The 27,578-nt window shown below is 39.3% G+C and overlaps 1 protein-coding gene across 1 annotated transcript in view; it reads left to right on the top strand.

Moving 5' to 3' along the window:
• INPP5A (inositol polyphosphate-5-phosphatase A) overlaps nucleotides 1-27,578 on the top strand; it is a 322,080-nt gene that overhangs the window by 281,318 nt on the left and 13,184 nt on the right. Inside the window, exon 12 of the mRNA XM_081329302.1 lies at nucleotides 4,238-4,311. Coding sequence (XP_081185428.1) covers nucleotides 4,238-4,311 — 74 coding nt within the window. The remainder of the gene's footprint in view (nucleotides 1-4,237; nucleotides 4,312-27,578) is intronic.

The raw sequence follows: 27,578 nt of genomic DNA on the forward strand, positions 1-27,578 counted from the left end.
GAATGTAACTTCAGCTGAATCACCCCGTTTGTCTACTCACTGCCTAAGAGAAATCAGTAGTGAGACAGGACTTTTTCTTTCTCAACACTTCTTTGTGAGTGTGCGATTTCCTTATGTTTGTTTACAACTAACTCTATGTTGCCTAATCACTAGATCCTAGAAGGTATTTGCTACTAAAATTATAATTTCTTTATTCTTTTTTTAAAAAACAAACCTGGAATTCCTTTTAAAAATCGATTGCATTTACTATTTTTGTACTTGCTATTTTATTGCAACGTGCATTGTTTTGTTAACAGTTCAAAACTTCCACATTGAGCTGCCATTACAACTCTTGCCTGATCCAAGTAGTTGCTTAATTTTTAATTTAGTTAGTTAGAACTTCGTTGACATAGCTATTCATATAACCTTTCTGAAAGAAAGTATCCATGCATCATAGCTCCCTGGTAGACCACCCTCCTCCAAACAGGGTTAAAGCTACAAAATCAAAAGACCACACAGGGATTACATGAAAACAACATTTCTAGTGAAAAGCTTTTAACATTTTTAGACCCCAACTATGTCATAGCATCTATTGAACTCTGAATTTCAAAACGTTTCCTTCTTTTTTTCTTTAGAAATCAGATGCTTTTGCCTGAGCAAGTAATTAAAACTACAACATAACAATAAAAGCAGAAATTGTTAATAACACCTCTACTGCAGCCGACACTAGATATCTTTAAGCAATTTTGCTTGCAGCTGCTGCCCCCCCAAAAAAACTGTTACTGCTTAAAAATTTGGAAGGCTCCAACAGCTGCCAGTACATTTGTATTTCCGTTATTTGTCATCTGTATTTCAACAATATCAATAGCTTATATACGACATACAACACATTTATACAAGCAGCTATTCATAGTATATTAAAAATGGTGAAACTAGTTAGAAGCTTTATTAGTTAACATTTTCAATACTATCAGCCTTGGTTCTGTCAACTTTTGAATATTGTCATCAAGAGAGCAAAAGAAAAAGTGCATACTAGAAGCTGGATGCATACACTGTAGATATTTTGAATTCATCCAGGAAGACAACGCTTCTATTTAACTTTCCATGTCCACTGGAATTCTTAATGAGTATGTTTTACCATTGTGTTCTGTGAAGCATTGTTTATTCTGTTTGCATTTTTTACATTTTACAAGCAAACTTGCTTCATCTAAATGTCACTTTTTCTGTTCGTTTTCTAAAAATATGCTTCAAAAGCTACTTATTTAAAATGTGTACTAAGCTACAATTTTCTCCAGTATAATTATTCTGATGCTATTCAGTGTTATGCTAATTACAATTGATATGCACTAAGCAAAGATTGGAAAGTTTTGCTGAAATTGTCATTTGCATATGAACACAAATATATAAATTTATATTAGCAACAGTAACAGTATTTTATTATGGTCTCTAGACTGACTAGAATTCAGTAAATTAACAACAGATGAAAGAGTAAAACAATATTGTTTTTAGCTACCTCATTAATAAATCAGTATCTGTATGGTTTTATGGTATAGCAAAAATTTGTCCACATTTATGAAAACTGAATTATACTTGTTCTGATTAACAGCCACACATAGGAAAAATTAGAATTGCCTGGGTACTTGGTTAAATAAGAGTGATGAGGTAAACCTCACATCCTTATAAAAATGCAGTATATTGAGATATGGATTACACCTTCTCCTCAAGGGTCTTGCCTCACATGGAACTTTTTTCCCCTCTTAAGAATTTCCTTAAGGAGGACATTAAAATATGCTAAGGTTAGTACTCTCTGGAGTTTAGGGATAGTTATATAATGCAGATATCTCCCTGGCCTACAAAAAGGAGAAGTGTGTAGCAGTTTTCCATATATCCTGTGGAAGATTTTAATATTATGGATAATATTTTCTCCAAAATTTGGAAGAAAATAAATCTCCCAAATTTTTGTACTTGTGGAGCCAGTGGGGGAAAATGCCTTAGGAGCTGGAGTTCAGCAAAACCTGAAGGCTGGAAGTTCTTTTCCATCCATTCTCAAGAATAAAAGCAAGGCCCATATGTCTCTATATGGTGCATGTATGTATGTGTTGGAGATTTCCTTTCTATTTTTCCATCGTGTGCATGGCTTGATAATAAACCCTGATCACAGGGTTATGCTATGATAATACTAGTACTTAAATCCACAGCATATACCAGTGTACAGTGACTTATATGAAAGTGAATTAGACTATTAAAAGACATGATGCTCATCCAGGTAACATAAATCTGACTTTAGTTCTCTTGTTCCAATTGGATTTGTTTTGCTCTTTCTGTCTTTAATAAAGCTTCATGTTACATTATCCACTTTAATTTGAGCCACAGCTAATGTGAGTTAGATTCCTCTTAATACAGAAAGCAACCCAAATCTATTTCTCACATCATAGTTAAGAGAGAATGTTAATTTTGTTTATTAACATAATCTACGTATCACTTCATTGTGATACATCTTTACTTAAAGCAGGCCAAATCAATTTGTGTCATATATTTACTTGCTTATTTACTTACTTGCTTATATATTTAATTTCTGTGCTGCACATCTCACTGATACAGTGACTCTGAGCTATATGATATGAGAGGAAGGAAACAACAATATAAATGGTTGTATTCATCTATTAGGCAATCTGTAGCATCTTGATTATAAACTGTTGTGTGTTTCTGTTAGCTTTAGTTAAATTCAGCTTGGAGGGCGGTTTTCCTCTTTCTCTCTCTCTCTCTCATGGAGTCTGATGTTATTTTTGCATAAGCTACCATTATAATGTCACAGGGGATCTTGAATTCTTAAAATTAGATAGTGCTTAGGTGTCCTCAATTTTGATTCTCAAGTATTGATTTAAAAGCATTTATGGGGCACACAACTTGCACTATTTTATTGTGTCCTTTGAGACATTTGGTTGGGAATTTCATTATGGGTATTGGTATCTCACTTCAAACGTCTTATGACTTTTGATATTTTCACTTAGAAAATAGGAGTTTTGCTCACTGTGGCAAGAAGTAATTCAAGAAAAAGAGGAATAGGTTTTAACGTTGGCATCTGTGCATAGCCACTGTTGGCAAACATCCACCTAGATTGGTGGCCAGGAACAATGCAGTTGGAGACTGAAAGCAACATAGGTGGGTCACAAGGGAGGGAGCTAATCAGTTGTGCAGGTGGTTCAGGTATCTGCTTTTCACACAGATAATTAATGTGTACAAGTAGCTGCTAATTGCACATTTCAGGAATGATTTATGAGGGAGCAGAGGGGAAAGAAGAACATAATCTAATTTCATTCGGAACCTCTGCCATTGATACAATGGTATCAGCACAGCTGTGAGTTGGGACATGATTAATGAACAGGGAGTAAACACACCAGTATTATAAGGAGTGTTGTTTTCAATGGCCTGCATGCCAAAACCGAAAGTGGCTTAGACAGCACAGGGCCAATTATGTTACACATTCATTTGCATGTCAGATTCACCACCAGTTGTTAGGTATGGAATAATGGGGAGGGTGGGGTTTATTGTCATTCAGGATATTTCCTGGATTGAAATATCCACTAATTTTGAATGCAAGCTTAGACTATGCATCAATTTTCTTAGTGGATAAAATATTTGTAGGTATAAATATTAAAAATGGCTTACAGTATATCATTCTCCTCTATTTTGGTATAGAATGCCATAGTCTCCATATGAGTGTAATGTTTTGCTCTCTTAACCTGGAGAAAACTGGTTAACTGTCTCAAAATAGCTGAATAGAAATATTTCCTAGGGATGGGGTTGTGAACAAAAAATTCAATTTTCACATCTTCCTCCTCCTAACCTTTACTTTTATTACTAAATAATGAAATGACTCAGAGATTTTTTTATGAGAAAGTGTAATTTTTCTGAACATATTTTACTTTTGATATAACTTACTTTTAAAAATATTATCACTGAAGTTTTGCATTCTTAAAAACATTTAACAGGGTATTTTGATGCCGAGGTTGTTGTTTTTTCCAGCATATTAGAAAACTACACAGAATTTCCAGCAAATTTCATTATTTCTACATTTTGTTTTATACATGATATTTTAAAATGCTTTCTATGTACCATGAAATAATGAAGTATGGCACTAGCAAAATCTTGAAGATAATTACAACATAGTAATTCAAAGTGTCCCAACTATTTTTATTTTTAAGCAGAACAGAACTTGTATTTATTTTAATGTTGTCTTCTGTTTTTCTTCCATTAGCTTTTGGAATTTGACAAAGAGCTGTCAGTCTTTAAAGACAAATTATATGAACTGGACATTTCATTTCCTCCCAGGTAAGAAAGAAAGACAGAGAGATTGTTTATTTCTTAACATCCTGATCCTAAATAACCTTGAAATATAGTAAACTAATTTCTTGGTCATTATAGGATTTTTGTTAATGGGTCTATGAAAGGATGTGATTCCATCTCAAGATTTCAACTTTTTAAAAATCAAAAGCAGAATGTATTTTTATATATCTATATCTGTACATGCCAGAATTGTAAAGTTTCTTATGCAAATATAACTAAGAGTAAGTACTATGGGACTTTTTGCTGAATAGCATTCTTACTTTTCTTTTCTGGTTTATTGTACACTTTTTTTGTTTGGTTTTGTCTTGCCATCATATTCTTAGAATAATATGATAATGGGATTGTTTGCTTCTGTGCCTTCGAGTCAGTGTTGACTCCTGACAACTACCTGGATTAGTCCCTTCAGTGTTATACTGCACATAAAAATATTGAACATCCATTTCTTGTTATTGAGAAAAAAAATAATTTCCAAATCACAGGGAATAATGGTTCTATTGTGTTCTGAATCAGTCATACCCTGCCCTGAGTATACCCTGTCTAATTCAAGGTACCATACTTCCAGATAAATTCCTGTAAACTGTTCAATAGAAGGGACTGGAAAAGTCCAAATTACATTAATGGAATTTGGAATTAGGAAGAAGACAGAGGAAAGAAATGAAAGCTCTCTTGAAGTTTCTGGAAGGGATCACATAAAAGAATGAACTGGTCTCTGTTGTTTCAGAATCAAGACATGAAATAATGCTCTTGTTAATGGAGAAAAATCCCAGTCAAACATTAATTGAAGCTTCCTAACAGAGGAACCAATTATCAAATTAAACTTGTAGGCTCAACTATAAGTGTTCATGAAGCAGTGGAACAGCCGCTTGATTGAGATGTTTCAGTTTGCATTGAGAAAGGAACTAAATTGATATAAATGGCTGCTTTCATTTCTATGAACATATAGGAAAGAATAAAAAGAACCTATTTTGTATCCAAGGTTGAAGAGTAAATTCTGAAAACATTGTGAATATGCTAACAGTTTTTATAGTAATAATATTTCACTCATATGGTGATCTATCCCGTCAAAGTCCCGTCATCAAGTTCTAACATTAAGGTTTAATTTAGCTTTATTTTTCAAGTACTTTATTTTATCTTCCTTTTTCCCTATATTTTTCAATTGTTATTTTTATTGTTTGAAATAATATTGATCATCTTGAAAATGTAAATTGCTGGGTAATATATGTATAATATTAATAGATAAATAAATGATAGTATAAATAGATTAGTATAATAATTATGTCCCAAAGTTCAAAGATAATTTCATACAGAAATTGTAACATTGTGAATAGCTTAATATTCATCAAACTAATAGCTTAAACATTTTCTTTAATAAATAATTTGTAATATCAACTTACTAGTTTGCTTCCAAATTATGTGAATAGTTTTTTCAGGGGAGGGAGATATTTATAAACTATTTTTTAAATGATACATTAAAAGGAACAAGAGATAAAAGCATGAAATACAAGTCAATAGAAAAGGGATTTAAAATAATGTGGAGATTATAATTTTCCAACGTAACATGCTTAATTATGAGTAACTGAATTTATTGTTTTAAATGACTAAAAATTACTATTAAACTCAGAGTTAAGCATAGTCAGCACAGTGTAAGCCACCAAGTATAAAATATGATAAATTCAATCCATATTACCCAAATTCTGTTCTGATTTAGATATCCAATAAATTTGATATATAGAATTTATACATAAAAATCTCAGTTTTTGAATGTGGTACAAATCCATTTTTCAGTTTAAATTGAAGTCTTTTGGATTTACTTTTACAATACAAAGTTATTGTAGTCATCAAAACATATTCCCACAATTCAATTACCGTAGTTATTTTTCCATTACGCAAATAAAATACTTCATACCTTGTGTTTGCATAAGACTGTTTGAATGCCTTATAACAGATATTCTTTCAGAAATAAATTTATGAAAACAATGCAAGACATGAACTGGATTTTTCAGAGATTTCCACTCATGTTTTCAAATGATTCTTTATGCAAAAGATGTGCCTACGTGTGTGGGAGAAAGAGATAAGAGAAAGAAAGAGAGAGAAAACAGAAACCAAAGAATAATAAAGTATGTGCTCACAAAAATATAGTTATTAACATCAATAAGGAGTGATATTGATAGTTTACAGTCGCATCTGCTGTGTGCCCGACACATAGAAGCTAATAATCCCCAATGTCCATTCTAATGTTCACTTGAAAAGATCACCATTTCCTTGTAAAGACTAGTAGTAGCAAGAATTTTCCTATCTCATATCTGTGCCTTGATAAGACATCCTACATTTTCTCTGGGAATTTTAATTATAGTCAAAGTCACATCAGCATCAATTTGGTACTAATCTATAAAAGGTAAAGGTAAAGGTTCCCCCGCACATGCGTGCTAGTCGTTTCCGACTCTAGGGGCTGGTGCTCATTCCGTTTCAAAGCCGAAGAGCCAGCGCTTGTATGAGGACGTCTCCGTGGTCATGTGGCCGGCATGACTAGACACCAAAGGCACACGGAATGCTGTTACCTTCCCACCGTAGTGGTCCCTATTTTTCTACTTGCATTTTTTACGTGCTTTCGAACTGCTAGGTTGGCAGAAGCTGGGACAAGTAACAGGCGCTCACTCTGTTACATGGCATTCGGGATTCGACCCGCCAAACTGCCGACTATCTGATCGACAAGCTCAGCGTCTTTGTTGTGGTATCTGAATTTGTGCAAAGCTTCATTTTTAACCATTCAAATTGGTGGTGAAATGCTCATTTAATTTTTTAGATTCTGCTTTTTTAAAAAACGTTTTCTATATACCTATGATACCTTGATATTGGCATTTTCTCCATGGTCTCTAATCTGCTGTCCTTCAGGAGAGCCTTTAAAGACCCAGGGTAATTTGTGAACTTGCAGGTATACTCTTGAGTTTTAAATATTAAAAGTTCTTATTCTCTAAAAGGTTGTCTATTGTTATACTGTGTTTTTAACCATCTCTATAGGCCTCCCTGTTATGGGAGCACAGCACAGCACAGCCAGTTCACTGCCTCTAGCTTGCCACTGTCAAGTTCCCTCTGCCAACTCACCATTGCCAAATCATTGCAGGACAATCAACATTCCCAATTCCCCTCAGGGACATTTCACCGCAGGCAGCCGGAGGCAGAGCTGGAGGGGCAGATGAGCAAGCAGGTGGGCAGAGTGGCAATGACAGTAGCTGGGGTTTCCCATTTCCACACACATGCCGCCACCGCACCAAGCTCAGGTTGTTCAGAGTTCAGGCCATTTGGCAATAGCAGCAGTGGGTGGGAAGGGAGGCAGAAGAGGCCATATGCATCCCATTTTCATACTGGGACTGAAAATGGGATGCACCTGGCCTCTGCCACCTCACCATCTGCCGTTGCTGCAGCTAAACCTCCTGAACTCTGAACGGCCCAGAGCTCGATGCGGTGGTGGTGGCAGTGGCAGTGGCAAGGGATGTGAAAATGGGAAGCCTCTAGCCACCAATGCACTGCGCTTTGTCCACTCACTCACTCGGCCCCCTACATGGCTCTCCCATTGGTGGGAAGCCACCAGCTGCCACCACCGCTCTACACTGCCCACTCACTCGCTTGCCCACCTGGCTTTCCCCCTGGCTACCTACAGCAAATTGGCCGTACTGAGTTTCCTTCTCTGTGAATTTATCTGTTGGTGGCGATGAGTTGGGAGAGATGAGCTGGCGGTGGTGAGCTGGCTGCGCCAAGTTGTTCTAGACTTCCCTGTTAACCCTCTAGGTAGAGCAGAACAAAGAATCAACTTCACAGCAAAGCCAAAAATACTTGTGTTGAGATTGGCAACGTTGTGTTGTACTTCTTCCTCCTTCTTATACTCCAGTGAATTGGGGAGAGATGTGCCTGAGCCAGTTTCTAAAGTTATCTCACTCTTAAAAAATGCTTCAGCCTCCATTGTTTAAGCAAGTGAGATGGAGACATATTAATTTAATTTAATTAATTGGTTAAGGCATTAATTGGTTAAGGCATTGGTGGAGCAGTGGGCTAATGCCTCCTTAAGTAACACCAGCTGCCTGCAATTAGTGCAGGTTCGAGTCCCACCAGGCTCAAGGTTGACTCAGCCTTCCATCCTTCCGAGGTAGGTAAAATGAGGACCCAGATTGTTGGGGGCAATTAAGCTGACTTTGTAATAATGCCGCTTGGGGTGTGTGTGAAAGCCCTAATAAGCAGGCATATACATAGAATGAAGGCTACTGCTAAGCTTGTAAGCCGCCCTGAGTCTTCGGAGAAGGGCGGGATATAAATGGGATTAAAATAAATAAATAAATAAATAACCTGCATATCTTTTTCAAGGTCATCTTTTCTCTGTACATTCCCCGAGTAATGGGATAGTTAGGCAGTCTTTGAAATCTAATTTAAATAGATATCTAAACAAATAAATGAATTTTAAATAGTAGAAACAAAGAATTACAAGCTGGTGTGACAGAAAAAGAGCATTGCCAATCCATCCATTGCTTCTTGTCCTGCCTTCAGCTGCTTTGGAGAATATCTTGACTCCCTCTTCTTTGTGACAACTCCTGAGATATTGGATCACTGCTATCATGTCACCCCTAGTCCTTCTTTTCATTAAAGTTATTTAGTTATGCTTCGTTAAAATGATTCCGTTATATTTTCATACATTGTGACAATAGTCATTTATATGTTAATATGTTATAATCACTTTTTATTTTGCAAAGTAAGTGGGTTAGAAAAAGGTTAAATGTGGTTTTCAGTAGGAAATGGGTTTGTCTTGCATGTTAACACAAAGACATTTTCATACGCAAAAATTAAGTTTATGAAAAATCTGAAGTCCCAAATGTAAACAAACATTAACTCATTGTCTATAAAATAAAATAAACCAAGATTTTTAAATTCTGATGTTGAATAAGTTAAAATGACCTGTTTTGCACAAATTGTCATGCTAAACATAACACACACATATACAATTTATAATGCAAAATAACAAAATGGTCAATGCCGGAAGAATAGTTATCGAAGAACCGGCAAGGTTGTTGTTCTAGCAGGATTTATGTTTCCTAACTCATTTATGTATGTGAGAAACTGAGAGGAGTTTGGGTGACTGGGAGAGATTATCTCTTCTAAATCTCATCAGTTTGCCTTTTTGTGAAATTAGATTTTTTGGGGATACTTTCTCAAAATTTCAAATGTTCCTCTCAAGCTCAGGTGCATTATAAGCTTGCCAACATAGCAATGCAGCACAATTTAAGGTTAATATATGAGTGATATAAAATGCATATGATATATATCCTATCACCCGTATATACTGTAGAAGGTTGACAAAAATGGAACTGAAATTGAAATTCCAAATTTTCCTTCCTTCCTTCCTTCCTTCCTTCCTTCCTTCCTTCCTTCCTTCCTTCCTTCCTTAATTCCTTGATATAAAATGTTCAAATTTCTGAATAATGTATTGCTAACTATATGTTAAGTACCCTCAAGATTTCATAGATTATTTCCCAAAAATAGCTCAGTGAACAAAAGTGGAAGAGCAAAGTGGAACAGATGTCTCAGAAATAAATCACTCTTGGGGTTTAGAATGCCTACTTTTATAAAGTGGTTATATTACCCCAAAATTAATCCTTTGATAAATATAAGGATGCATTTTAAAATTCTATTGTATAAATGCTTTGGGCTTGTGGTCATTCTCTACCCAGAAGTTTATATTATTATTTTTGAAAAGAATTGTTGCATTGTTCAGCTATTGCTCAAAATTACATTTGTTAATCACAGCAAATATGATAGTGGTGCAAGCCAAAAAACTACTTTCTTGTCATATTTAGAAATTACTTTTCTTTCTATGATGATTATGAAATATAAAAAGGATCTAACAGTTTAATGTGTCACTTACAAAGTAATTTCTTTTCTCAAGGAACCATCTTTTCATATTAATGATGATAATCTTCTATTTCACTTAATAACAGTAATTGGGAAATTGCATGTAATTTGTAGCTGTCTTGTCTACAGTTGTTAAGGCAATATAAGGCAATCATGTAATTAACATATGTAGTGAGCCCTAAACCAGTGGTCATTAGCATCCATTTTTGTGTCTGGAAAAAAAAATCAATTTTACAACATATTATTCCAAATGGCATATACTTGTTTATTTCTCTTTTTTGATTGTAAAATATATAACCAGTAATAGATGTGCAGTAGTTTATTTTTAGATGTAACAACTATTTGATTATCTAGGACAGGGGTGTCAAACTCAATTTCATTGAGGGCCGCATCAACATTGCGGTTGCCCTCAAGGGGCCGGGTGGGTATGGCCAGGGTGGGTGTGGCCTACTGGGTGGGCATGGCTAGAGTGGGTGTGGCCTACTGGGTGGGCGTGGCCAGCTCTGCATCATTCGCATCAAGGGTGCCTATGGGGGCCTGGGCAGGAGTGGGACAGATCTGAGGGTCTCTGGCAGAAGGAGGGTCTCTGGGCCAGGGCCAAGGCAGTGGGGGCCGTTCCCTCACTGTTTCCAGGATGGCTTCACGGGCCACATGAAACCACTTCGCGGGCCGGATCTGGCCCCCAGGCCTTGTGTTTGACATGTCTGATCTAGGACATTGATTTATATATCAGTAACAATTCACAACCAGTTGTACATTTTCTAGTCTGAACTTCAGATTCATCCAAAAATTGAAGCAGAAATTAGCAACATTTTTATAAATACCACTAAAAATACATTGAATTCTAATGCATATTTTTAGAAATAATTTTAAATATTGGCCAATGTATTTACAGTTTAAAATAATATATTTTAAAGTTCCACAGTTCAAATGTTCCAATCAGGTTTAGATTTAGATTTGTAAGAGATCATTTAAAGTCACTTATACAAAATCCTATATTGTTCATAAGTTTTTCCCCAATTTATTATTCTGGCATTTCTCAATTGACATCCATTAGACATGAATCTGTAACTTTTCTATACAATTGTTCAAATCCTAGTGTTCCATATGAAAGAAAAGAGAAATGCATAGATAAATTCTTGTTTTCCTTTACTGAGTTTTTCAGGGTTACTTGATGCTAAGGAACAAAGTAAAGCCTTAAGCTTTGCAGAGAATTTGAAATAAGCTCATAAATGAACAAAAACACTTGGACCACTTTTTATTTTTTTTCATTTGGGGCGTTTCAGACAATTTTGTTATTTTCTTGTCTTAGCTTTGTCCCATTTTGTCACTAATAACCCTCCCCAAACTGCAAAGTGAGAGAGAGAGAGAGAGAGAAACTGTCAACTCTACCCACTCAAGTGATGTCATGATCCACTGGACTCCCAGAGATGGCACTAATGCAACAGGGGGCCTTAAAATGAAAAAAAAAGGTATCTGCTGCGACTTATACAAGTGGTCCTCTTATTTATAGGAACTTCTCTGGCTTCATTACACAAGTGGGATATAATGGTTTAATGGTTGCCCTTATATTAACCCAGAATAATGCAGTAATGTACATCATTATAGGTAGTCCTCGACCTACAACCACAATTTCTGTTGTGAAGTGAGACAGTTGTTAATGGAGTTTTGCCCCATTTTATGACCTTTTTTGCCACACTTGTTAAGTGAATCTGGCTTCCCCATTGGCTTTGCCTGTCAGAAGGTGACAAAAGGTGATCACATGACCTTGAGCCACTGCAACTGTCATAAATATGATTCAGGTTCCAAGGCTCTAAAGTTTGATCACAAGAACATGGGGATGCTGCAATCATTGTAAGTGTGAAAAATGGTCATGTCACTTTTTTCAGTGCTGTTGTAACTTCGAACAGTTCTAAGTTGAAGACTACCTGCAGTTGAAATGTAACTTACCTTACTTCATATGAACAAACAGTGAACATTTTTGAAAAATTCAGTGATAAAACAGTGTATCTACCTGGGTGTTCACAGAGGGACAAGTGACTTAAAGTGCATCATTATCATCATGCATATGACGTAAAATATACAATAGCAATAGCACTTAGACTTATATACCACTTCACAGCCCTCTCTAAGCGGTTTACAGAGTTAGCCTATTGCCCCCAACAATTTGGGTCCCCATTTTACTGACTTCTGAAGATGGAAGTCTGAGTCAACCTTGAGCCACTCAGAATCAAACTCCTCGAGTGAGCAGTGAGTTAGCCTGCAATACTGCATTGCAACCACAACGCCAACACAGTTCATACAAATGACATGATACTTTGTGCAATAAAGTCCTAATTTCTGTACACCTATTGTGAACATGCAATTTATGACAGCTGGCAAATAAATAATGAAGCTTCAATTAAATGTAATATAGTCTTGCTTAAAGAGTGAAACTATGATTAACAGCTTCAGAGCAAGATAGGATATCAAATTAATGTCAAGTTATGTCCTTGTTTTTCCAAAGGTATAAATCATAATTCTTTACTATTTACTAATAGCTTTCTATTTTTATACCTCTATGTATAAAAAAAGAAGCAAATGATAACGATTGTTCAATTTTTCCCCATATGTGCACTGAGGAATTCTCTCTTCTGCTGAAAGCTGGCACTAACTAACAAAAGTGCTTGCTGGGCAAATCTTGATTTCATTGCATTTGCATTTTTGCCAGCCAGGCAATTGGCACAGTCTACTTGTGGCTTGTTGGTGTCAGAACTAATTTGCCTGACACCTGAGAAGTTTTTCAGGAATCTTGTCTGCAGCAAAATTCAAGCCTTTTTTGTTTCTAACGTACTCTCTTATTTTGTACTATGCTTGTTATATATAACACACTGTCATTATTTTGAACACTGTAGGTTCTATCAGCTGCCTGACACCTTGACATTCAGCAAACAGGAAGCTTAGGGTGAGCTAGAAAAATAGGTATTTGGTAGACTATAATCACTATGGAAAGGCAGTAGGTGTGAAAAACAAAATAAGGACATTGTGGTTAGCCACATACAGGTGGGCAATTGTTAACTTTATCACCTCTCTCCATTAATTATAATTATTCTTGTAGCTGTTGTATGGAGGAGATAGGAGCTGACTTACCAGTGGTTCACACCCACCTCCAAGGTTTGCTTTAAGATAAGGGTGCATGCAAAGTAATCTCATGTATTAATCATTCTCTTAAAGTGACCTGTTCTTGTTTGTCATTGCATTAGGCTGTCATGTAATTTACTGCTTGGACATATGTTCGTGTCTTAGATATCTTCTCTCCTCTAACTTTTCCCCCCTCTCTCTTTCCTCTCTCTTTCTGAGCTGACAGTTTCTTTACCCTGACACTTGGAAGAAAGAATAATAGGTCAGATCTCATCCATGCTAGGGGTTTTCTTCTCAGATTTGGATTCTGTGGTTTACTCTATAGCCTATGCACATTTTTGAATCATTAGGCTTTCTCTCACAATCTTATTTCTATAAAACCTCTTCATTATTATTCAACTAAACACAGGGCATCTGACGAGGAGGAGGGATAAAAAAAAATCAAGAAGGCTGCTGCAACCATACAGTTAAAGGCAGGGGTCTTCAAACTTGGCCCTTTTTTGACTTGTGGACCTCAGGTCCCAGAATTCCTCAGCCAGGCAAACTGGCTGAGGAATTCTGGGAGTTGAAGTCCACAGGTCATAAAAGGGCCAAGTTTGAAGACCCCTGGTTAAAGCCCTGCCCTGATCAGATGGTTGCAGCTGCCATCTTGACTTTTTCTTATTTCTCCTGCAGATGTCTCTTATTACAGAGTAGCACAGTTCTTTTTGCTGTGCATCATGTTGAGCAGCATCAAACAAGATTACTCTGAAATACAGAAATTTCTTCTGTCCTTCTTAGAAGGCACTCATTACGTTACTTTAGTTTTCCACTGCTTCCATTACAGCATTGTTAATTAAGAAGTACAAATTAGTTAAGTTTAATTCTAAACACTATAAATCTCACTCCCATCATTGTCAGGATCTGAGTTATCAAGATTTATCCTGCATTTTGAACTACAGGCAGTCTTTGACTTAACAACCAGAATTGAGCCCAAAGTTTCCATTGCTAAACAAGATAGTTGCTAAGGTAAGTTTTGCCTCATTTTACAACTTTTCTTGCCAAAGTTGTTAAGTGAATCATTAAGTTAATAAAGCAGTTGTTTAATGAATCTGGCTTCCCTGTTGACTTTGCTTGTCAGAAGGTTCATAAAAGGTGATCACATGACTCCGGACACCGCAACCATCATAAATACATGTGAATTTCCATGCATCTGAATTTTAATCATGTGATCATGATGGTCATAAGTCACTTTTTTCAGTGTCGTCATAACTTTGAATGGTGACTAAATAAATGATTGTAAGTCAAGGACTACCTGTAATCAACTCTTGCTATAACAAAGTAATGATGGAAAAAATGAGTATAACAAATTTTCCAGAGTTTATTTAACATGTAGATTGGCCGTGTTGATTTTTACTATATTAAATTATGAAAGTGTTTATTTCTTCTATAAGAGGTAGTATTGTAGTGGTGTATCTAATGATATCTTCATTACTTGTCTTACCATATATATTCAAATATAACTAGGAATTTTAGGTGCCAAAATACACCCGAAAACTTGGGATTGGCTTCTCCATGGATGGGCTTACCCATGAGTTATACGTTAATTGAATTGTAAGTCTTGGAATACAGTTAACTGGAACTATACTGTGTATATAGATCACATTGGATAGTATTTTGTATTTTGTTGAATACAAAATCTTATTTTCTAAATATAATATAAAATAAATATAACACAGTCAGCATTTCTTGCTCTTTCTATAATAGCCATTGCAATTAAATTGACCCAGGAAAATACAAGATATATTAATGTATTGGATTAACACTCCCAAAATTCCAAGTGGTAGTGGTAGATATATTTTTCAATCTGTTCAAGGATACTTTATTTCGGAACAAATAACCTGTTACTTGTTAATAAAAATTATACTAGTTTTGGCCTGTTAGCTAAATAGAAACATTATCATTTCATCCATGACGCTAAAGCAGCTAACTCTGTAAGGGACTGCTGGATTGGGGTAATTGCAACATAGTAAAAGTCATATAACTTGAAATGGTAGAAAAATATTTAACTATATCACCTATGCCACTTTCAAATTGAAGTTACAAGTCTATACAGATCTACTGAAAAGAATCACTTTCAATGTCTGTGAAAGAGTTTATTAAAATACAGTATATGGTCATAAACCAAACAGGAAAGATTCACAGTGCGTATCTTTTCTCTATTTTTGCATTAAGTACTATATTCAGCTTTGACTGTATTTACCCTAATTTCCCTTTGCTACTGAATTGTGTGGTTTATATATACACAGACCTTTTTTATGACCCTTGACTTTATTAGTTTAGTCACCATGTGTTTTAATATTATGCAAGCAGCAGCTGTTTAAGACGTCGTACTTTAACTGCCATGTTTGCAAGCCATGTTTACCCTCCTGATTTTGACGAAATGAGATATACATCTTGACCAGTTGGTTCACAGAGCATTAGAAAGGGCTATTATAGTTTTCTAAATGCAAACTAACCAATTCTACCAGCTTGGTATCCAGAGGTTGAACCTCAACTATCAGGTGCACTGAATAGACAAATATGTGGATTGTGTGTCTATGGTCTTTTTCTATGAAGGATATTTTTATACTCCAACTGTTGGGAACTGCTTGCCCCAGACATCTGGATGAAGTCTTCTCGGTGTTCAGAAAGGTCTATCTGTAAAACTATTTATCTGTAATAGCCATCATTTGGACTCAGGATACCAGGGTGGGTTGTTGATGGGTTTATAAATATTTATCAGATATATATATATATATTGGGCTTATGGATATTTTTATTTTGATGCTGTAAAGCACCAGGAATTTTATGAAGTATAGCTATGTTTTTGTATGTATATTAGAATATATCTATTTATTCCATGGATAATATTTAATAGATCTCTATTACAATTACTTTTCTATGCTTTTTCTATGGAGTTTTAATATTTTCTTCTTGAGATGTTCAGAATATGTATTTTCAAGTATGCAGGCTACCCTAATACCTATCAAAAATTCAAGATAGATGGTTTTGTGCTCTGACCTAAATGTAGCTATCAAGGATCCTAGAAACATTATAAATCTTTTTTTTAATGCTGCTTTTTGGTATTTTTAAGCAATGAGGGAATAGTTCAAATAGTGATTAATCTACTTCCTGTCTGGAGAATCTTCCCTAGTGAGAAATTATTGCTGCCTCATAAAAATCAACTCAGAAATTTGGGTGTTATAACTGTGAATTGGCAGAGGTATACCTAAAACAAAAACATATGAGAAAAGAGAGGCATTTGAAATATTTTAAATTCATAACTTAATTTTTTTAAAAAATATTGTTTTTCTAGATTTGCTTAAATGTCCTGCAGTCCATGCAGATAAATCCTATCATTGATGTATATATGTACTGTAGGAGCAGCTGAGAGATTATAAATTATTCAGGTCTTGCAGTGTCACCTTATTTATATCCATAGGTAGAAAAAATTATTTTGAACAACTTTGCAGCATAGTCCAGTGTCACTTTTTTTTTCAGGGAAGTCTAATAATGAGAGGTCAAAGCTGATTTGACTAAGGAAAAAGCTAAAGATACCCTTGAGAAAAGTTCAACTCCTGGTGAATGCAAGGCACATCTGTAGAATTTTATTTGGCAATATTAAGAGGGAATGGACATCTTTAACAATGTGATTTATTAAAGGTTGGAGAGATTTCTGGTGAATGTTAAGTTCTGAATTAAGGAAGACTGAAAATTTTCATTTTTTTCTTCCTTCCAGATAGAACTGTTTATCTCAGAGCAGGGCTTTATCATAATAGTGCACTCAAAAATGAAGAAGAATCCTATTGTGTTTGTGTTTGAGAGAGTTGGGAAACAGGCTGTAGAGAGATGTTGTAAGCTAAACCAAATGAAATTATATAGCTGAAGGAAGGCTGCGAAAACGTATTTGTTTGCTTGTTCAATTGATATCCTGCATTTCTTTCTAAAGTGGCACTGAGAAATCCTTATGCTTCTCTCATCATTATTCCATGAATTTGTTCCAGTGAAACCTGTCTTATATGGAACATAGCAATAGCAATAGCACTTAGCCTTATTTACTGCCCCATAGTGTTTTACAGCACTCTCTGGTGGTTTACAATGTCAGCATATTGCTCCCAACAATCTGGATCTTTATTTTATTGACCTTGGAATGATAGAAGGCTGAATCAACCTTGAGCCCCTTCAGGATCGAACTCTAGGTTGTGGGCAGAGTTTGCTTGCAATACTGCATTCTAACCACTGCACAACCAGGGCTCCTAGAACAATTATTTTACAGGATTTGGTAAGTAAAACAAATGATATCTTCTTCCCATGTCCCATTACTTATTTATAAACAAATCCATAAAACCTCATAGTCAGCAAAAGTCCATTAAAATTACCAGAGATAACAACATATTTATTTATATAAAGCTAATTAAATAAATAAATAAAATAAAACATTGATCAAATAAACCAACTTTATATTTTTTCCTTCTAACAATCTTGAGCTTTAATCCTTTCAAATAGTGCCCTATTTCTTTTCATTTTTTTTCTTTGTCCCTTCTAACAAAATTCTTCAAAACTTTTAACAGGTCTCTTTTGTAAATACAATATAGGAAAACTATCCAGATAACAAAGTTATCTCTTTATTATTTGTCTATGCCTTTTAATTATTAAGACATCAACCTGTTCCATTTATTTATCTAGTGTAGCGTCTTCTTCCATATCATTCTTGTAACATGTCATTTTTAAATTCACTTTAGATCTGTATCAGTCTTGTCCGGTAACCTTGTTCCTCTTCCATCACATCATCTAAACACAGTCTATCTATAATGGCAGACAATGTTTTAACTAATTTCTGGGTCCATATCCACAAATATCCCTCAGTATATCCAATGTTAAAGCATTTTGCTTCATTCTGCATTACTAAGTCACCTTTAAATATTCTCCTTTAATTGTAATCTTATTTTTTTATGTGTTCCTTCACTTCACCAGGTGTCCAACCTTCAAAGTTCCATCCTATCATGTTTTTTAAAGAGTTCAAAACAATAATAGGAAGAATTCTGATAATTAATTTCAAAATCTTATTTCAAATCCATTTGGATCTTTAAGTCCATTTGCAATTCTCCAAAACCAACACCCAACTCTTTTGCTGTTTATTAAAAAGTATTTAAGTATTTAAAAGTATTCTTAAACTTGTATTTAAAACATCTTTTGCTAAGGATTGAAGGAAACTCATCCATAGCTACAGTTTTCCAAAGGTTCCTAATACTGAAAATCAGTTAACAATTTCCAAAAGTGATTAGAAAAGAAAATATATATAATAGTTAGAAGGGGCTTGGACATCTTCTAGTTTAATCTCCTGCTCAAGCAGGAAATCCTATACCATTTCAAACAAATGGTTGTCCAATCTCTTCTTAAAAACCTCCAGTTTTGGAGCACCCACAACTTCTGGAGGCAAGTCATTCCACTGATTAATTGTTCTAACTGTCAGGAAATTTCTCCTTAGTTCTAGATTGGTTGTCTCCTTGATTAGTTTCCATCCATTGCTTCTTGTCCTGCCTTCAAGTGCAGGACTTGAATAGGTTGACCCCTATTAACATTACAGATAACATTACAAGATCATGTCCTAGCCAACTTATTTGCTTCTGCCCAGTCAGAGTCCAACTCCAGGTAAATCCAAGCAACTTTATCTGCTACATATTATTAGTAGTCCTCACCATGGCCTGTAGGTAGATTTATGATCTGTCCTCCCCAGCAGACAACAGGCCACTCTAAACATGGCTGTGGTGTAATTCACAGAGAAGGCAACAATGTTGGAAAAGATAATGTTTTGCCAGCTTTATCTCTATGATGTAAACCAAATATGGACTCTTTATGTGTTCATTTGGATTCATTCTTTGTCTTCCTTTGGTGGTACTCCGATTGTTGCTTCTGACATTTAATGTTCTGAAGATGCACCCTGGGATCAGTGCATAGAAATAGACTACATAAAAACAATCCAGACCAAGGCCTTGGTAGTCCTCCTATTCCAGGTTGCAACCAAGGCATTGGCTGGACTGCCCATTAGATCTTCAGGAAATACCCTAAGCTCTTTTTAAAAACCCAACAGGGTCCATCAGTCCTCTGGGACTGACCAATTGAACAGGCCCCAACTTCCCATAGCACCAGCAAGCAAGAGAACAAACAGAGAGTAATCTGTCTGCAGCAATGCTAATATCCTCCAACACCAGACCACATCACAGCCGCCCTGCGATAAACCACAGATCTAAAATTCAGTCCTCACTATGCACAGGCCCTCTATTATTTTGGACAAGCCCATGGTTGCCGCAGAAATCATGAATCCTGTTCAACTGGTGACATTCGTTCTATTTGTTATACCTGTCACGACGTCCTTTGCCAGGAAACAAAAGCACTTCAAAAGGAACGGGTAACAAGGTTTATTTCTTCTCCAAAGCAAACCGCGGTAAAGTCAGCGTTGAGGCACCTAGCCCCAACGCTCTTTTATCATGTTACCACACCCTAACCCCACCCCTTCAAAGCAAACCGGCATCCGCCCGCCTCCCCATAAAGACCCCACCCATCACCGTGCATAGCCACCACCCAACGTGTGCGCTGCTGCAGCCTGTCAAGCCCCCTCCCAGGTGAGTTCTGTCCTTCCGCTCCCTCGCGCGCCCCAGTCCGTGCTGGCGTTGCAGACGTTAAGCTCCCCCCGAGTCCAGTAACGGAGGGTGGCAAAACAGGCACAGCCACACACCCCTCCACAGTTTGCTGGGGCGTGTCCGCCTGTTCGCTGGGTGCAGCCTGTTGCCGCCCGGGCGCCATCCGCAGACCAGGGTCCAGCCGCCGAGTATCAAACGTTAGCGCCGGACCGGTGGGTGCCCGGCGCCGTCCCTGGTGACAAGGCGAGCGCGCGCCCGGCGGCTGTTCGGGATCGGATGCGCCAAACAGCTGAGCGCCGGCCAGCTGCTCGGCGGGATTGCGGCAGCGTGCTCCGCGATGCCCGGGCGAAGCCACGCCCTCCGAAAAAGCGTCCGGGGCTCGGGGAAGGCGCCACCCGGGCGCGCCGATCAGCTGGGGACCGGCCAGCTGCTCGGCGGGGCTGCGGCGGCTTGCCCCGGCAGGATACGGGGCCACGCCCTCCAGGGCTCGAGGAGGCGGCTGCTCGGGCGCGCCGATCAGCTGGGGACCGGCCAGCTGCTCGGCGGGGCTGCGGCGGCTTGCCCCGGCAGGATACGGGGCCACGCCCTCCAGGGCTCGAGGAGGATGCTGCTCGGGCGCGCCGTTCAGTTGGGGACCGGCCGGCTGCTCGGCGGGGCTCCGGCTGCGGCGGCGCGGGCATTGTCGAGGCCCGGGCGGACGGGAGGCCGGCGGGGCTTGACAGTCGGCTCCCCCTACCATCTGCCCTCCTGCAAAAGAAGAATGACAAGATAGACCTCCACGAAGACGAGCCGCTGAGTCCCCAGTGCTACCCCCCGGTTTGGAGGGATGTGTACGGTGAAAAGCCGTGACCAGACGGTCCGCTTGAACATCTGTATCCGCTGCCACTCATGAAAGATCTTCTGGCACACCTGTCGACGGGACGCATCTTCACGAAGCTAGACCTACGGGAGGCGTATTACCGGGTGCGGATCAGAGCTGGGGATGAGTGGAAAACGGCGTTTAACTGTCCGCTGGGCAGTTTCCAGTTCCGTGTCATGACGTTCGGACTCCAGGGGGCCCCGGCCGTTTTTATGCAGATGATAAACCAGGTGCTTCACAAGCACCTGTACCGCGGGGTGTTAGTGTACCTGGATGACATTCTGATATACACTAAGACTATGGAAGAGCACGTTGCCCTCGTGCGCCAGGTGCTTCGGAAGCTGCTGGCTGCCCGCCTCTATGTGAAGCTCACCAAGTGCGAGTTCCACAAGACGAGGCTGGATTTTTTGGGGTATCGCGTGTCGGCGAGCGGCATAGAAATGGACCCTCGCAAAGTGGAAGCCGTCCTGCAATGGCAGGCGCCGCGGACGCGGCGACAGCTTCAGAGTTTCCTGGGGTTCGCGAACTTTTACCGCCAGTTTATTCCAGGTTTTGCAGCGACAGCCCTGCCGCTGACGGACCTGTTGCGGACGCGGAACTCCGGGGTGAAACCACGTCCAGGGTTGAAGCTGGCATGGACCACCACGTGTCAACGGGCGTTCGAGACATTGAAGACCCTGTTTGCGAAGGAGCCGGTGTTGGTACATCCTGACCCCGGCCGTCCGTATGTGGTCCAAGTCGACGCCAGCGACGTCGCGGTAGGGGCTGTGCTGTTGCAACGGAACACGAAGGGCGTGTTGCAACCCTGTGCCTATTCTTCCAAAAAACTGTCATCGGCGGAACGTTCGTGGGCGATCTGGGAGGAGGAGGCGTTCGCTGTGCGCGCGGCCTTGGAGACGTGGCGACACCTTCTGGAGGGGGCTGCCCATCCCTTCGAGGTCTGGACAGACCACAAGAACCTGGAGGTTCTGCAGTCCCCGAGGAAGCTGGCGCCCAAGCACGTCAGATGGGCTCTCTTTTTCCGGCGCTTTAATTTCGTCCTGAAGTACGTACCGGGGGGGCGGAACTTCCTTGCTGACGCACTCTCGCGGCTGCCGCAATACGACACCAAACGAGAAGCGGTCATACAAGAGCTCATCCCGCCTGATGCATCCCCGAGCGCGACCCAGGCAGTCTGCAGCGTGGGAGACGATTTGTCCCGTGCCATGGACGAGGCCTTAGCTACAGACGCCTGGCTGAAGGAGCATCCCGGACTTCTGACTATGCGTGACGGCTTGGCCTGGCACGGAGATAAGCTGTATGTGCCTGACTTACTGTCTTACTGACTTACGCTGACTTACTGTCACGACGTCCTTTGCCAGGAAACAAAAGCACTTCAAAAGGAACGGGTAACAAGGTTTATTTCTTCTCCAAAGCAAACCGCGGTAAAGTCAGCGTTGAGGCACCTAGCCCCAACGCTCTTTTATCATGTTACCACACCCTAACCCCACCCCTTCAAAGCAAACCGGCATCCGCCCGCCTCCCCATAAAGACCCCACCCATCACCGTGCATAGCCACCACCCAACGTGTGCGCTGCTGCAGCCTGTCAAGCCCCCTCCCAGGTGAGTTCTGTCCTTCCGCTCCCTCGCGCGCCCCAGTCCGTGCTGGCGTTGCAGACGTTAAGCTCCCCCCGAGTCCAGTAACGGAGGGTGGCAAAACAGGCACAGCCACACACCCCTCCACAGTTTGCTGGGGCGTGTCCGCCTGTTCGCTGGGTGCAGCCTGTTGCCGCCCGGGCGCCATCCGCAGACCAGGGTCCAGCCGCCGAGTATCAAACGTTAGCGCCGGACCGGTGGGTGCCCGGCGCCGTCCCTGGTGACAAGGCGAGCGCGCGCCCGGCGGCTGTTCGGGATCGGACGCGCCAAACAGCTGAGCGCCGGCCAGCTGCTCGGCGGGATTGCGGCAGCGTGCTCCGCGATGCCCGGGCGAAGCCACGCCCTCCGAAAAAGCGTCCGGGGCTCGGGGAAGGCGCCACCCGGGCGCGCCGATCAGCTGGGGACCGGCCAGCTGCTCGGCGGGGCTGCGGCGGCTTGCCCCGGCAGGATACGGGGCCACGCCCTCCAGGGCTCGAGGAGGCGGCTGCTCGGGCGCGCCGATCAGCTGGGGACCGGCCAGCTGCTCGGCGGGGCTGCGGCGGCTTGCCCCGGCAGGATACGGGGCCACGCCCTCCAGGGCTCGAGGAGGATGCTGCTCGGGCGCGCCATTCAGTTGGGGACCGGCCGGCTGCTCGGCGGGGCTCCGGCGGCGCGGGCATTGTCGAGGCCCGGGCGGACGGGAGGCCGGCGGGGCTTGACAATACCTATTTTCAATAATTCCACACATGGCCATTGTTACTAGAAGATCTGAGGATGTGTTAAGAATACCAATTTTACAAACCATATGAATTTAAAGAAACTTCAGAATACTAATTTGCAGACTTTATATTAAATGCTTTACAGTTCTTGGTAGGCCTATGCACTATACCTGGAGCATAACGCTAGCAAGCTTAGAAAATTAGTGCTATGAAAAGGATGAGCAATATCAAATATGATAGATTTGAATAATTTCTCATAAAAGAATAGTCTTGTTATATCAGGTTCATGCACCACCTAAAAGCAGAACTATATTAATAGGCTCTACTGCAAAAGTCAGGCCTTAAATTGCAGACAAAGAGCTTCTGCTAGCAAGAATATTACATCATCAAAGCCTCCCACGAACATTCAGAAAATAAGCTGTACTTCTGTATGGCAGTGAAGCAGCAAATTGAATTCTCATAATATGTTTTGAAAATGAGTCTTGTTAGGTTTGATGAGGTGGAAAAGGTATTGAGTTCACTGGTTTGTTCCAATACGTTCAGTATACTTTAGTTGGCTGTTTGCCACAACTAATCTTTTTAATGGCAGTGTAGCTTGTAAACCCATTTGGTAGAGAGCTATGCATCTCAGTTTTAGAATATCACACCAAGTAGGGTGGTAAATAAGTTTCTCTTCAAGCATGAAAGCATTTGCTGTTTCAATCCCACAAATCTTATTTTAAAACTTTCATCTTGAAAGCCTTGATTTCTTTTCAAATCTAGCAAAAGCTAGCATACTTTTCCACATGTATTTAATCCTTATACTTTTATTGTTCTATTTTTCAAAATGTGCCTCTCTCAATTATCCTTAGTTTTCATATAAATTTGCTGTGTAAACACTTGCTAATATAATATAAATAAGTAACTAATATAAATAAATAGCATTCCTTAATGTAAACCCCAATTTAATTGTTATTTATTTGAAATATTTAATTTTATTTAAACATTTAAATTCTTCTAACTGACAATTAAAACTGTGGCACTTTAAATAAAGCAATTCCATTATAAAACCTAATAACAGCAGAATTTAAAATATAATAGACAGCATATAATTCAACTTGAAACCATTCACAAATACATAGCCCTTTTTTTACGTACTGTTTGCAGATTTCTTTGAATTATTTTGCACCTTTCTGCTCATCTGTTCTTCCTGTGGTTAACTGAAGATAGTCTAAACTTGCATTACCCCTAAGAGTCATTGGTCCTCTGGGTGAAACCCACTGCGTTCTTACCTGATAAGCAATGCCAGGCAGAAACAATTCCCTGCATTTTTTTCCTATTGGCTCTCCTTCATCTGGTGAAAGAGAACTAACTGCGACATTTATTTTAAAGTAGAAGAAACATTCAGTTACATTCTCAGTGCTGTTCTTGCACAATTTTATTAATAAGATGATCAACAGGTGCTTATAAGTGTCTAATCTTCCATTGTACATCCATCTTTCTATTTATTTATTTATTTATTTTATTAGATTTATATACCGCCCTTTCCCGAAGGACTCAGGGCGGTTTACAGGGTATTTAAAAACCAAACCAATACAAAATACAAGAGTTAAAAACAATTTAAAAAAGATTAAATTATCCCTAAATTATCCCTTAAATTATCCCTGAAAAACCCTAGCAGTCTATGGTGTCCCTACCTTCCTAGACTTTAGTTAAAGCCAGGGAAGTCATTATGAGGGACTACCTCACAATACCATTTTTCAAATAAGGTGGTATCAACACCATGGAGGTTTCAGCATTATGGAAAGAGGAACAAGAGAAAACAACAGCAATGATAACACCCATTGCAAAGGGGGCATCTGGTTTCTTAATATGCTTTTTATATAATATTTACTTTGATCTTGGGCAAATATATATATAGTTAAAAGGGACGCGGTGGCTCAGTGGGTTAGGACGCTGAGCTTGTCGATCAGAAGGTCGGCAGTTTGGCGGGTCGAATCCTGAGTGCCGCGTAACAGAGTGAGCGCCTGTTACTCGTCCCAGCTTCTGCCAACCTAGCAGTTCGAAAGCACGTAAAAATGCAAGTAGAAAAATAGGGACCACTACGGTGGGAAGGTAACAGCGTTCCGTGCGCCTTTGGTGTCTAGTCATGCCGGCCACATGACCACGGAGATGTCCTCGGACAAGCGCTGGCTCTTCGGCTTTGAAACGGAGATGAGCACCGGCCCCTAGAGTTGGAAACGACTAGCACGCATGTGCGGGGGAACCTTTACCTTTACCTATATATAGTTATTGGCTGAGGCCAAAGCTCTTGCAAATCCAATGTCATCAAGAAAAAAATGTGTTATGATTACATTAACTTATTATTATAGGAATTATGTAGATTATTGTCCACATTAAACTAGAGCTTTGTCTGTATGTCTAACGGTTAGAGTTTATAGGGATTGGCAATATGGCACCTACCAGAACCTTAATATTTTGTAAAATGAAATCAGCTGCAGCTATGGGACTGCTCTGACTTTAAAAAAAAAAACAAATAGCCAAAGACCTGCTTCAGCCCGGCCCAGTCGCCAGGCTGAGCATGCCTTGTCAGCAGCAGGAACAACAAGATGACAAATGTCAACTGGGGTGACAGAGCGCTGGGTGGCAGGAGTCCAAAAGGTCATAGTTGGAGGGAGATAGGTGGGTAGGCAGAGTTGAAGAAACCCTGCAGTTGAGCAGGCTGCCAAATACCTTAATTTTCATAATGTGACTGCAGGAACACTGCAACAGCCATAACCTGGAGGACAGTTGTAAGTCCCTGTGTTTAGTGCCATTGTAATTGCCAGTGTTCTGAGCTAATGTTCATAAATTGAGGGGTACCCTTAAGTTTCTCTTTTAATCCTGACTCCTGCAGTTCTCACACCTTGTCTTATATCTCTGTTCAATAATTCAAGAACCTAATGAGGATCCTTGTCTTGTCACTTCTTGTATCTCAAAGGGTTTTGTTAGTTCTCCGTTAATAATCATTTCTGCTCTCTTTCATGTCTAAATCTTACCTGTTTAATGACATTCTTTTCAAAGTTCATGTTTCAAAACTTTAAACAGGAAAACCCAGTTCAAATTGTCAAAGGTATTCTCTGCATCTAAGAAAATCAAGGTAGCTTCTTTTTTCATTATGTTGTTCTAAATATTCCAAAGTTTCCCACACTTTTGTAATATTATCCTTAACTGTCTTTTAGATAAAACCCCACATTGGTCTTCATAAATAAATTCTTGCAAAATTATTTTCAACCTCTCGGCCAAAACCATTGTGAACCACTTATAATCGCTATTCCAGAATGATTTTGGCCAGTAGTTTCTTGTTGAAATCAAATCTTGGCCTTCTTTAGATATTAATTGGTGCAAAAGACCAGGTCCACATGTGAAGGTTCAGTTAAGCTGATTCATTGCTAAAAGTTTATGCATAAGAATCTTCTTAACTAATGGTTAGCACCTGATTATAGTTAGCTAAGCGTCAACTGCGCTCAAGGAGCGTGAGACTTTGCTTATGACTGCAGGGATTCTAGCTGATCCCACTTTTCACGCCACCCTCAGTTTTTGCCATTCTCCTAAATTAATGCCATATTGGCCTCTTTTCAGCTGTCTGCCATCTTTAAAATTCTTTTAATTTCTCTTTACAGTCCTCTGCTTTTATTTCTTTTTGTAACAGCATTTCATTTGACTTCCATCTGAAGGAACTAATTTTCTTTGCACAAACAAACTCACTGGATTATGGTCTGAAAAAGACTTGGACAATATGTCTACTTTATGAACATTAGTAGCCAAATTCTTTACAATTCAAATCATTTCTATTCTTGAAAAATATCTATGTCTTTCAGAAAAATTAGTATACTCTTTTGAGTTGCCAATTTGTGTCTCCATGTATTGACAAGCTCTGTATCAAATCACGTCACATCCAGTCAAAGAAAATTTTCGGTAATTTATCCTGTGTAATTTTAATGTTTCTCTCCGAAGTTCTCTCTTCTTATGGGAAAACCACTCCACTCCAACCCTTTGTAAAACACCAAATGTCCATTAATCTATCCATAAATTCTTATAGAATGTTACTTTGTCCTCGTTTGAGGCATAAATTCTAAATATCAGAGCCTTAATTAACCCCATGCAAATTATCTTTCACCTCAATATACCAACCATATTCATCAGTCAGTATAGGTTCTGATGTAGCTGGGAGAGAATATGCAAAACAACTCCATTTCTTTCATTAAACAAACCCATTTTTTTGCCAGAAAATGGAAGTAAATGCTGATTTCTGAGAAAAACAACATAACAACATAACAGTCCTTGACCTTGGCTGCTGCAAATGTGAGCCAGTTGCCGAATGCCCAAAATGCAGTCACGTGACTACAGGGGGGGGAGGCGATC

The sequence above is a fragment of the Vipera berus genome (genome assembly GCF_964194415.1).
Source record: "Vipera berus genome assembly, chromosome: 5".
NCBI classification, from domain to species: Eukaryota; Metazoa; Chordata; class Lepidosauria; order Squamata; family Viperidae; genus Vipera; species Vipera berus.